Raw genomic sequence first — 12,377 nt, 5'->3', positions numbered from 1 at the left:
CTTTCCCAAACCAGTTAGGATACTCCATTATGTTTTACAAATAGAATTCTGCCTACTTGGCATTTGAATTTTCTCTGAAGTAAAAAATTATTCAAATTCTGGTAATGAAAAAACCAGGAGCCCTTTTAAGTCAATTCTCAGTTGGCTTCCTTCCGTTATTAGACTAGAGTGAGACTAGGAATGACATCTACAGTGCATTTGAGTTGCTCTTTGTGGTATTTGGCATCTTGTGTACAATTCTCTGCTAATAGTGGGTGTCCTTGGGTTTCAGATGTATGAGTGCAAATTGTGGGGAATTTTTTTGGAGTGTTAAGATCTGTCTATAAACAGTGCACTGGCACTGAAAGGACTAGGTTAGCGTTAATCACATTGCTGTTCCTGTTTCCCCAGACACGTCTTTCTGAGTAATGTAATTAGTTCTCAGGCTTTAGCAGCATTATCTGTAGGAATTGTTTTCACCAGTGGAAATATCATGGTGCTTTCTCTTAGAATCTGCCCGCTTTTTTAGAAAACAAACTCCCCTCAGTTTATTTATCTTTTCCCCTCAGGGCCATGCCACTCTACATTATTTGACTTATTTTTGTATGTTCATTGGTGACAAGGGATTAAAAAAGAGGGGTGTTTTGGATTTCTGGACTTTCTCTCCACTACACTGCTTTTTAGCAGGAAGTGGATTTTCCTAAGACATCAGTAACGTGAGTGGGGCCTAGCCGATCAATCAGTCAGTGGTATTTATTGAACGCTTAGAGTTTAAATGCTCGAGAAAGTACCGTACAACAGAGCTGGTAAGCGTTATCCCTGCCCACAAGGAGCGTATAGTGTAGAGGACCCATCTTACATGTGAAGATTCAATTGCTGCCTAAGGAGTAAAATGGCCACGGTTAGTTCATTATTTTATTCTGGGCTTATCGTGGGTTTCATCTTTCGTAGATAATACATTGTATTAAGACTTAATACTTTCAAGCATCACAGGTCACGTTAATCTTTGGTGACCTTGGAGAGCTGCTCTTGGGTGATGGAATGGTAGCTAAGAAAGGAGGTAGAGGACCAAGAACATAAACTTTACTTAGAACTGGATCTGACTGAATGGCTAAAATGTAATAGAAAAGGAATAATAATGCATTTTTTCTTTGGGAGAAGAATCAAACCCAGAGAGGAGAAGGAAAAGCTCATCCAGACAGATTATCCATAGCAGGGAGCAGTGTGAAAATGGTGTCCTCCAATTTTTGGTTCTTGGTGGGGATCAAAATATTCCCCTGCCTGCTTTATTTAACAAAAGGACATTCATTGTGAATTCTTTTCACTGTCTAGGAATCTAAAGATAACTTCACTTACCCACTTGTGATATTAAATGCCTAATCATTTTCTTGATTGAGCCACATGGGTATGGGGGTAGACAAGAAATCCTGACACTGGCTGAATGCAGATCATCTTTTTTAGGAGTTCTGGATAGAGAGAAAGTGCTCCCTGTGCTATTGGAATATGGAGTCCGCACGCTGGATGAATCGGTTCAGGGGCATTGAGTTTTCATTGTATTAGCTCTTCTATCCATGTTTTTTTTGTTTGGGTTTTTTTTTTGTTTGTGTGTCTGTGTGTGTTTTAAGTGCTTTTTAGGAATCACTGGAAAAGAATTGGGAAGGGGTAGGGGTAGGAAAGGCCCTCATTTCAAGTTTTGTCAAATAGTCAACTGTAATAAGAACCAATTTATTTCCTCCACAAATATCGGGGTTAGGGTAGGAGGAAGGGAGTGATAAGAAGAGCTAATAAATTGCTTTTTTGCCTAAAGGGACCACATTGCTCTGTGTGCTCCTGCTGAGTGGCAAATTAAACTGAAGGGGAAATTCCTGCATAGTATTTCTGAAACTCCATATTGGAAGTCTCGAGTCTTTGAACAAGTACTCTTTGTCTTAGCTGTGTTCTGCACACTTATCATGGGCAATAATGAGGTGAAATAATTGATTAAGGTGCCATTGTGGCCCAAATGAGGTAAATTCATTTAAATGGCCTAGTGCAGTGGCCACAAGTTAACCATCTTGTAAAACCCTCAGGGAAGTTCTTTACATATGTAAAAACGGCTCTTCTATTGCTCTGTTGCATCAAAAGAAATGGAGGTGGCCCATCCTTTGCAGTTACTCAGCTGATTACCGCAGGGCAATCACTGTGAAACGGGATATTCTTCCCACCGTTTACTATTTAAATTGTTTAAATGTTGAATCTCTCTTATGCCCTTTATTGATCTAGTATTTAGTTAGCTGCCATTGAGGGCTCATTGCTTTTAATGTGAAAACACAAAGGCTCACCTTATAGCTTAGCTGTTATTTTTGATGTGAAAATGAGCTCCGAAGGTTTTGCAGTGGGTGAAGCAGAAATACGTATTCATGGTTGCTTGCACACTGAATTGTCCCAGAGATGGCCAAATTACGATATGGTTCCGTAGACTTAATTTATTTGATTTCCACAAGTATCCTTAGTTGTCTGGTACCCTTTTTAAGGAGGTGAAATGTTATAGTTAATTTTTACAGGCCCGTCTATTAAAAAAAAAAACCCAACCCTTCTCCCCCCCATTCATTTAATCAAGTTGATGGAAGAAGCATCCATTGCCTGGGCAATTTCACAGGGTAAACCTGCTATATTTTAGCCTCCCCTAATTTCTGCAGGCCCACAGATTTTTCTTTTTAGAATTAAGTGCCTTGTAAATAAACTGAAAAGGGTCAGACTGTGTCAGCCTCTGTTGCTAGATGACTGTCATTTTTACCACCTCATCTAGTTCACCGATTCCACCTCCAGTGTTTTGGGCCTGGGTGCCTGAGGCTAGAGGGGCAGGTTTGGGGAATGAGAGCTTGAACTGAAAGCAACGTCTGCATTGCAGCCGCAGATCCTTTCATAAACACCTTGCCTTCTCTCCTGGGCATTCTCATTGATTGGCATGGCAACCATTTTTGGTTCCCAGTGCTTGGTGTAAAGAATACAAGGACAGTTTTTCTGCTGCGGAGTGTATGGCCGGAGGGAAGAAGGGTTGAGCCAATAGAGGATGTGTGTGCGCATCCTCTCTGTGTGTGTGTGTGTGTGTGTGTGTGTGTGTGTGTGTGTGTGTATGTGTGAGAGAGAGAGAGAGACACTTATTTTTGTTTTTTTCCCTTTTTTGTTTTGTTTTTATTCCCTCAGTCTTAATTTCAAGGACCCTGAAGCAGTCAGAGCTCTGACCTGCACTCTATTGAAGGAAGATTTTGGACTGACCATTGACATCCCATTGGAGAGACTCATTCCCACAGTTCCTCTGAGACTCAACTACATTCACTGGGTGGAAGATCTGATTGGTCACCACGACTCTCTCAAAAATACCCTCCGACGGGGAATTGACATAGGTGTGTGGGTTTCTCATTTTTGGTCTCAGGCACTTGTTTGGATCACGGACTTCTCGGTGTCATAACATTTTGTGTGAGGGAGGATTCTCAGTAGAATTCCCTCCTGGTTGCCCATGGAGAATATTAAAGAAACAGGACAAAGAAGAGTTACACCAGTCAGATCTACCACCTGTTTTAAAGTCCAGGATTGCAAGGGCTTGCAAAAAAAAGCCTTGTTCTGATTTGCAACAACCAAGGCTACCCCGTTCTTGATTCCCTTGACCGAGGACTGTCGACACAAAATCCGGAAAGGTTGTGTGGTATCTAGAGGTTTGCAAACAACTATGGTTTTTGCTTTGTAGTGAACCAAGAGAAGCAGCATGGTGTAGTAGATAGACTAGGGGCCTGGGAGCCAAAAGGTCATGGGTTCTAATCCCAGCTCGGCCACTTCTCAGTTTTGTGACCTTGGACCAGTCACTTGGTTCTCTCTGCCTCCATTACCTCATCTGTAAAATGGGGATTGAGACTGAAAGCCCCGTGTGGGACAGGGACTGTATCCAGCCCCATTTCCTTTAATCCACCCCAGTGCTTAGTGCAGTGCCTGGCGTGCTCTAAGTGCTTAACCAGTATTATCATTATTATTGTTATTGTTATTATTAACAACCCTTTGTGAGCATCATCTGGGTTGATTTGGATTTGGGGTTTAGAGCTCTCCCTGGATCATGCTTTGTTTTCATTAGGAACACACACTGAAATATGAACTTTGTTCCTGTTCCCCCCTACCCCCCCAGACTGTAAACTCCTTGTGGATAGGGAGAGCTTTTCCCAACTCTTTTGTATTGTTCTTTCTCAAGCACTTAGTACAGTGCTTGACACATAGTAAGTACTCCAAAACCATTGATGGATTGATGTCTGTGGCCACCCTTCAGGGCATTCATCATACATCCACCTGGCAGTCGCATTTTTAAAAATTCAGGGTTCAAGGTGTGCTAGGTCGTAGATTACTTTATTTCCTGGTAGGCTCTGGTTGGGTTGGGCCAGGCCCATGCAGTGTTTAGGGTAATATTTCCAAAGGAAGTCCGGTGTTTTGCTATTTTGGAATTTGAGTTTTATACATCATCATCATTGGTATTTATTGAGGTCTTAACTATGCGCAGAGCACTGTACTAAGCACTTGGGAGAGTCCAGTACAACAAGAGTTGGCAGAAACATTCCCACCCACAGCAAGCTGACAGTCTGGTGGGGGAAACAGACATAAATATAAATAATTTGTAATATATAATTTAAAAGTTAAAATACGAGGTGGTGTTTCCTGGAGTTAAGTCCGACTATTTGGGGACTCTTGGAAGGTGAGGAATTATAGAGTACTTTTAACTGAAGTATAAGGTGAACTACATGTAATTATAAACATCTTCAGGCAAGAACACTTTGGCTTTGCCTGGGGCGAGAGTAATTTCTGAAGATTTTTCGGTTAGAAAATTATGTCTGTTTTGATCTAAATCTACAAAGGGACGAGTGTCAGCCTCAGCTACTGGGAATGACATCTAGCAGACCAAAGTAAAATGAACCAACCATGTACCTCCACACCTGCCCCAGGAACCCCCTCCACTTGAGCATTTCAGGCATTTCCCAACCCTGCCCTGTCCCTCATCAATTGCATCCTTTCCCGTCTCCCTTCTCATCCTGCTGACACCCTGAATAGCTTCAGGCAGTGGTCGATCTAGGTAGGCCGGGTGAGGGGGCTGGGTCGGGCTTCTAGCCACCGTTTCTCTGTGCTGTCAATCCAGGAGGTTCCAGCACTAATGAGGAGACATGCATGAGGATATAGTCCAAAGCCAGATCCATTCTTATTTGTGTAACACCACCCTCCGTATCCCTCCCCCCTACAACTTAAGCCTACTGGGCTGAACTGCACTGAAAATTATCAGTGGCCAATTCCTCTGGACTGTGAACTTGTCCTAGACTGTAAGCTCATTGTGGGCAGGGGAAGTGTCTACTAACTGTTGTATTGGGCTCTTCCAAGGTCATAGTTCAGCGCTCTGCATGTAAGTGCTTGATAAATATAATTGATTTTGGAATTAGCTAGCCAATCAGTGCAACAGTAGTATTTGCTGAGTGCTTATCCTATGCCGAGCAGTAAACTGAGCACATGGGAGAATGCAATAGAGTTATAGTTGTCACTATGTAAACACCATTAAAATCGATAATAATGATTATTATTATTAGAAGCACTGTTCTAAGCACTGAGGTAGATACAGGGTGATCAGGTTGTCCCACATGGAGCTCACAGTCCTAATCCCCATTTTATAGATGAGGTAACTGAGGCACAGAGAAGCTAAGTGACTTGCCTGAGGTCACACAGCAGACAGGTGGCGGAGCCGGGATTTATAATAATAATGTCATTTGTTAAGTGCTTACTATGTGCAAAGCACTGTTCTAAGTGCTGGGGGGGATACAAGGTGATCAGGTTGTCCCACCTAGGGCTCACAGTCTTAATCCCCACTTTACAGGTGAGGTAACTGAGGCACAGAGAAGTTAAGTGACTTGCCCAAAGTCACACAGCTGACAAGTGGCGGAGCCCGGATTAGAACCCATGACCTCCAGCTCCCAAACCTGTGCCCTTTCCACTGAGCCACGCTGCTTCTCTATAACCCACGACCTCTGACTCCCAAGCCTGTGCTCTTTCCACTAAGGCTCACTGCTCCCATAGGGATGTCATGAAATTTTTTCAGCCCATAATTAGGTTTGTCCCATGCAGACGTGGTCTGTGTTTGGATTGGTTCACTGGGTATGAAAGTCAGACCGAGTCAGGGTTCTTGACCCAGAACTTTGTCCCTTTCTTTTGACTAGTTTTGGTCCTCCTAGGAAGGATCAAATAAAGGACTCTTGAACCAAGTGATATTTGAAAATTAATAGAAGTTAAAATGCCTAAGTGGTAAATACTCTTGATTAACAACGACTCTTGAATAGAGTATTCAAGCTGGTGGGAGAATGCTTATTTGGCCTTTTTTTGTGTTTTTTCATATTTTAATCACTTGGACTTTTGTAGCTCTAAGATAGAAGACAAGAAATCCAGGGACAGATTATCTAAAAATAAAAGGAAATGGACTTAAATTGACTGTTCTGAATTGAAGATGCTAGGTTCCTTTGAAACTAAATGGTTGCTTGTAGAGGAGATGATGAGCATCCTGGTAAGTGCTTTCTTTTTAGTCACTCAGTCAGTCGTATTTATTGAGCACTTACTATGTGCAGAGCACTATTCTAAGTTCTTGGGAGGGCACAATAGAACAATAAACAGATACATTCCCTGCCACAATTAGCTTACAAGTCTAGAGGGAGGGAGACAGACATTAGTACAAATAAATTACAGATATGTATGTAAATGCTGTTTTTAGAGCTACTTTGTGGCTCTGAGTCACTTGTTCTTTTCATTCAATTGTACTGAGTGTTTGTTGTGTGCAAAGCACTGTGCTAAGCTTAAGAGAGCACAATATAACAACAGGCACATTCCTACCCACAAAGAGCTCATAGTCTTTTAAAGTCCAACGGTAGGCCCTGGGCACTTCCCAAGAATAAATGGCTGTGGCTCATTATAGTCCTCTTTCTTTCCCTTCCCCAGTTGCCTTAAGTACCCATCCTGCTAGTACAAGTAGGCTTCCTAAACAGATTTGCCTTTCTCTGTCATCCTGAGACTCTCTGACCCCACCCACTGCTGTGAACCATAGGCACTGTGGTATAATAGAATTTTTAAAAATTGGGAGCTCTGAAGACTACAGGCAGGAGAGAGGGTGAGGCCTGAAGAGAGGTTGGGTGTATAATTTGTCACCCTTATAAATGCCCACCACACCCTTCTCACCTGATGTCTTGTGGTTTCTTGCTGCTGTTCTGAAGTTGACCCCCTAAACCCCAGTTAGCAGCTTCCAATTGCCTCCTTTGCTTCTCAGCAAACTTATTGTGTTTCACAAACCTGCACATTCCCAACACAAATACTGCAGTGTAAATTTGTTTCCAAGAGTTATTACTGACAGTTCCTGTTGTCATTCATGTGACTCCCTTTTGTTGTCACCATTTTTAAGGGCTGGTTTTCTTGTGTGTGTGTTTTGTAGGTACTGGAGCATCTTGCATTTATCCTTTACTAGGAGCAACTCTAAATGGCTGGTATTTCCTTGCAACAGAAGTGGATGATATGTGCTTCAATTATGCTAAGAAAAATGTGGAACAGAATAACTTATCTGATCTCATAAAAGGTATGCCTCACAAAGCAAATATCCCATTCAGCATTTTCTCCTTATTCCTCTCTCTTTCTCTTCCCCTCTTTTGCCCCCACTTTCCCTATCTTAACAGATATTTTGTAATTAAAGTGTCTTTGGCTCAGTTGAGTTGCTGATGGGAATATACAGAGTTTACCACAACACAAACTAGGTATTGAAATGCCCTCCTGTCTCACCATCTCGAACTAGAGAAATTTAGGTAATGGGTGAAACTTCTCCCAGACCTGAATCATAGAGAATTTAAGATGTTACTATTGTTGTACTTAAAATGACATTTGAAAGCTTTAATGACTGTTAAGCCCCCACAGACCGAAAGGCACTGTTGGATGCAGGCTGACATCTCTAAGGATGGCAGGGTTGTCTACTGCAGTGTATAAAAGTGTTGTGAAGTGTTGTTTGAGTGAATAGATCATGGGCCTGGGAGTTAGGACCTGGGTTCTAGTCCTGGCTCTGCCACTATCTGCTGAATGACCTTGGGCAAGTTACTTCACTTCTCTGTATTTCAGTTACCTCATCCATAAAATAGGGATTAAGACCATGAGCCCCTTGTGGGACCTGGACTTTGTCCAACCTGATTAGTTTGTATCTAGCCCAGTGCTTAGTACAGTGCCTGGCACAAAGTAAATGCTTAACAAAAAACCATATATTTTTTAAAGCTGTTAATATGCTTTTCCGTTTGTTACAGGGACCTAAGGTCTTTTTAAAAAAATATGAAGTGGGTATTTTTGTAGAGTTAAACCTATAACAAGGGAAGGTAATGATAATGTTATGCATCATTAGTGAGTTAATTGTAGTTCCTTATCTTAAACATCCTGCTTTTTCTGCTAGTGGTTAAAGTACCACAGAAGACGCTCCTAATGGATGCTCTAAAAGAGGAATCCGAGATCATTTATGATTTTTGCATGTGCAATCCTCCTTTTTTTGCCAACCAGTTGGAAGCCAAGGTAGAGTATCTTCTGCTTAGAGAACTTTAATCTTGTGTTTGGATTGGGCCCTGTGTATGTAGGGTGGGAGGAGGGATGAATGAGAAAACCTTTGGTTTTTGGAAGCGTTTCCTTGAGTCCCCAATTTCACTTTTTAACAGTAAGAGCAAATTGAATTTGGAGAGACTTCCTGTGTGACCCTCTCTGAAGACTGGGGAGTGGATCAAAACAGTCTCTCAAAGTACCCCCCCCCCCCCCCCCAGCCCTGTGTTTTTGCAATGGTACTCTTTATACAATAATGGTTAATAAAGCGGGCTGAGTCAGGGAGATAGAAATATAAGATCTGTGCATTGTTTTGATTCACTTTATGGATGCTTAGCTATGCTTTAATGAATTGCTGCTGCCACCTCAGATCATTTTTCACCAGCGCCGTCTAATTTGCCAGCGAGGATTAGTTAGGATTGTACTTTCTTTGGTTTTTCCCTGGATGTGTCTGCATAAGCTGTGGTATCTTTGCCCAGGTTCATCATCTATCCATCAGAATGGCATGCTCACACCAGGTTCATCACACAGTTCGTTGGTGAGCACAGCCAGGACTCACCGTTCCATTGGCCAACCATCATCTTTGCTATCCTTTGTGTAGCTAAAGCAGACACAGTATAAATGCTCAATAAATACTGCTGACTGGCTAATGGAGTAGTTGCTGTGCTGCGCCTTGAACAAAGCGGTGTCTTTTTGAGGGCCAAGAGGCACATGTGGCCCATAATCCCCCCCCCCCCCCCCAATTATTTTTTTCCCATTTTCAAAGTTCTTGGCCTTTTTGAGTCCGGAAAAAAGTGCAGATTAATTTTCAAAAGCTCTGTCTTGAGAGGTTTTCCTGTATAAGATAGATTTTCATCAGCGGATCGGTGAGGATGGCAGGATCCTTGGTCCCATTCCTGCCTCACCACACTTAAGGTGAAGGGTGTTAAGGCACATTAACTGTTAAATTTGGCTAAAAGCTAGTTGTGTGTGCATGTGTGGTTGTGGTCAAAGGAAAAATCTGTAACATTTTCCCAAATCTTACAGATTTTTCATAGTCTGTGTTTACCTCTAAGGATAAACCCATATGTGATGTATGCTGGATTAAGGCTACAAGAGAGGAGATGGATTTTTTGTTTTTTAATCCAAATAACATTCTCAGCCAAGTTTCCTTTTCTTGCCTAGGGTGTAAACTCTCGCAATCCTCGACGGCCACCTCCCAGCTCAGTAAATACTGGGGGCATCACAGAAATCATGGCAGAAGGAGGCGAGCTAGAGTTTGTCAAAAGAATTATTCACGACAGTTTACAACTTAAGAAGAGATTGAGGTAAATCACTGGGAGAGAAGGGAAGCTGCAGCATGCCTTTTTCCTACAGGGGATAATTGCCATTTTGCATCTCAGACATGACGGAAGGCAGGGGCCCTCACTTACCTTCCACTTACCTCCCTTTTCCACTAGTTTGATTTCTTTTGCAAGGTTTGCCAAAAGGAAAGGGGACAATGGGGGTTTATTTGGTAGTTAGGGGGGGTGAAAAGTGAAGAATGAGAAAATTCAAGAACTAGGGATATGGCCATGGCCAGGGTAGGAGCATTTCAGATTCGTTAGTGGGTTGTGTTGTCATCTCCCCATATTTGGCGAACAAGGGGGACATGTCACAGGAGCAGGCTGTGATCTCAGCAATTGTATCATGGGAAAGCCAAACTGATTAAAAGCTGGCTTTTAGTTAGGAAACAGATGGGTTCAGATCTGTATGATGAGTTGGAATAAATTTTTTGCCAGTCCTTGAAGCGATTTTTGTGTTCTTGGAATTAAACCCCCAAACAATAACAGATGTGAGGACATTGAGCTGTCAAAAGCTTTAATGAAGGAGGATTGAGTTCACTAACCAGTTTCAGGGAAAGGTTAAGGAATGCCCTTTGTAAAAAGCTAATTATTGAGGGCAGCACACCTGTCGTTAGGCAGCAAAAGAGCCCCCAAACAAACTATTTTCTTAGCTTCAATTCTCAACCTGCCACATGTAGAAGTAACGGACAGTTTTGCAGCCCAAAATTAAGTGAGGTTTCAGATCTGGAATTTAGCTTGCGGGGTGGGAGTTATTTGGCGTAGAGGTTAATCAGACCCGTTTGTTATCAACGGATACCCATCCTCAAATTGGCGATCTCCAAACTAATCATTTTACTGGGTAAAATTTGGTAACCAAATACGCATCATTTTCCTAGATTAGGTTCTTTTCTCATTTGAGCAGGAAATGGTTGGCATGTAGTTGGGAGAAATTTGATGCAAGTTTTAAAAGTTGCTGTTGATTTCTTCCTTACCGGATAGGGCATTTGTTTAGCTTCCGGGTAAAAGAATGGCAGTTCTGGGCAATTAATTAGGATGAGAGAAAAGCCTGTGAAAATGTCCCTTTCTTTAAAAAAAATAATAAGGGTCGAAAAGAAACAAATACCTTCCTTGAGCTCCACCCAGGATTGGAGCAGTGTCCCTTCTCACTGTTAAATGATAAAGGTAGATAAATCTTCAAGCAGGTAGTTGTCACCCACACTACATCGTTGACAAGCAGTGTCTCATCACTGATGGTGATGCTGTTGATCTGAAACTACACCGATTCCTCTACCCTGGTAAAATCCAGACCTCAAAAACTCCAGCCAGATCAGCATTTACAGCTCACTTGGACTTGACAAAATCTCATCTTCTCATCAGTCGGTCAATTGTATTTATTGAGAGCTTATTGTGTTCAAAACACTGTACTAAACACTTGGGAGAGTACAATATGACAATAAACAGACGCATTTCCTGCCCGCAACTAGGTTACAGTCTAGAGGGGGAGACAGACATGTAATATAAGTGATCTTAGTATAGGAACAATGTATCGATCGTGGTTTCCCACATGGAGAAATTGATATCGATGCTGAGATAGACCTGGGCTTTTTAGGGGGCAATGTAGTAAGAATAATAATAAATGTATTTGTTAAATGCTTGCTATGTTCCAGACACTGTACTAAGCACTGCGGTGGGTACAGGCAAATCAGATTAGACGGAATCGCTGTCCCACTTGGGGCCCTTAATCCCCATTTTTACAGATGAAGTAACCGAGGCACAGAGAAGTGAAGTGACTTGCCCAGGGTCACACAGCAGACAAGCGGTGGAGCTAGGATTAGAACCCAAGTCCTTCTGACTCCCAGCCCCGTGTGCACTACGTATTAGGCCTCGCTGCCTCTTAACACCTCCGCCCTTGCTTGGCTTCCTTGTTTTTAATACCTGTCCTGCTGGAACTGTCCACAGTTTGACCTTTTGTACCTTGAATAATCCCTGGGCCTTTTGTCTGGGTGGTATTTTTATGCTGAATGGGTTCCCCTTCCGGTTTTCTCCCCAAAGAGTCCAGCTATTCTTGTCATCCCTCAGGGTGTAAAAGTCACACTCTGATTCGTCATCTGCTGGGAGCTGATTGGCTCCTCAGCTGAAGCTGTAATTTACTAATTTATATTAATGTCTATCTTCTTCTCTAGACTGTAAGATCATTGAGGGCACAAAATGTGTTTGTTGTGTTGTGATAGTATACTCTCCCAAGCACTTAGTACGGTGCTTTGCACACAGTAAGCACTCAATAAATGCGATTGACTGACTGACTGACTGACTGCCATAACCCCACCCCTGCATCTTCCAAAACACTGTCTCTTGTGCTGTTGCAATGAACCAACAGTCTCCAATTTACAAAGCAACCAGCCAGACCCCGAGTGCGGTCTTTGCCCCCGACAATCCCATTCCCACCATTGCGTGCGCTTTCCACACCTGTAAGTGATTCATCACTGGTCCAGA

At 42.5% G+C, this 12,377-nt stretch overlaps 1 protein-coding gene across 1 annotated transcript in view; it reads left to right on the top strand.

The window, feature by feature from the left end:
- The window catches only part of METTL16 (methyltransferase like 16), a 40,375-nt gene that overhangs the window by 11,801 nt on the left and 16,197 nt on the right, over window positions 1-12,377 (top strand). Inside the window, 4 exon segments of the mRNA XM_038759192.1 lie at window positions 3,166-3,365; window positions 7,451-7,591; window positions 8,444-8,559; window positions 9,745-9,887. Coding sequence (XP_038615120.1) covers window positions 3,166-3,365; window positions 7,451-7,591; window positions 8,444-8,559; window positions 9,745-9,887 — 600 coding nt within the window.

The sequence above is a fragment of the Tachyglossus aculeatus genome, chromosome 17, assembly GCF_015852505.1.
Source record: "Tachyglossus aculeatus isolate mTacAcu1 chromosome 17, mTacAcu1.pri, whole genome shotgun sequence".
Lineage (NCBI taxonomy): Eukaryota > Metazoa > Chordata > Mammalia > Monotremata > Tachyglossidae > Tachyglossus > Tachyglossus aculeatus.
This window is presented reverse-complemented; position numbering and strand designations above follow the sequence as displayed.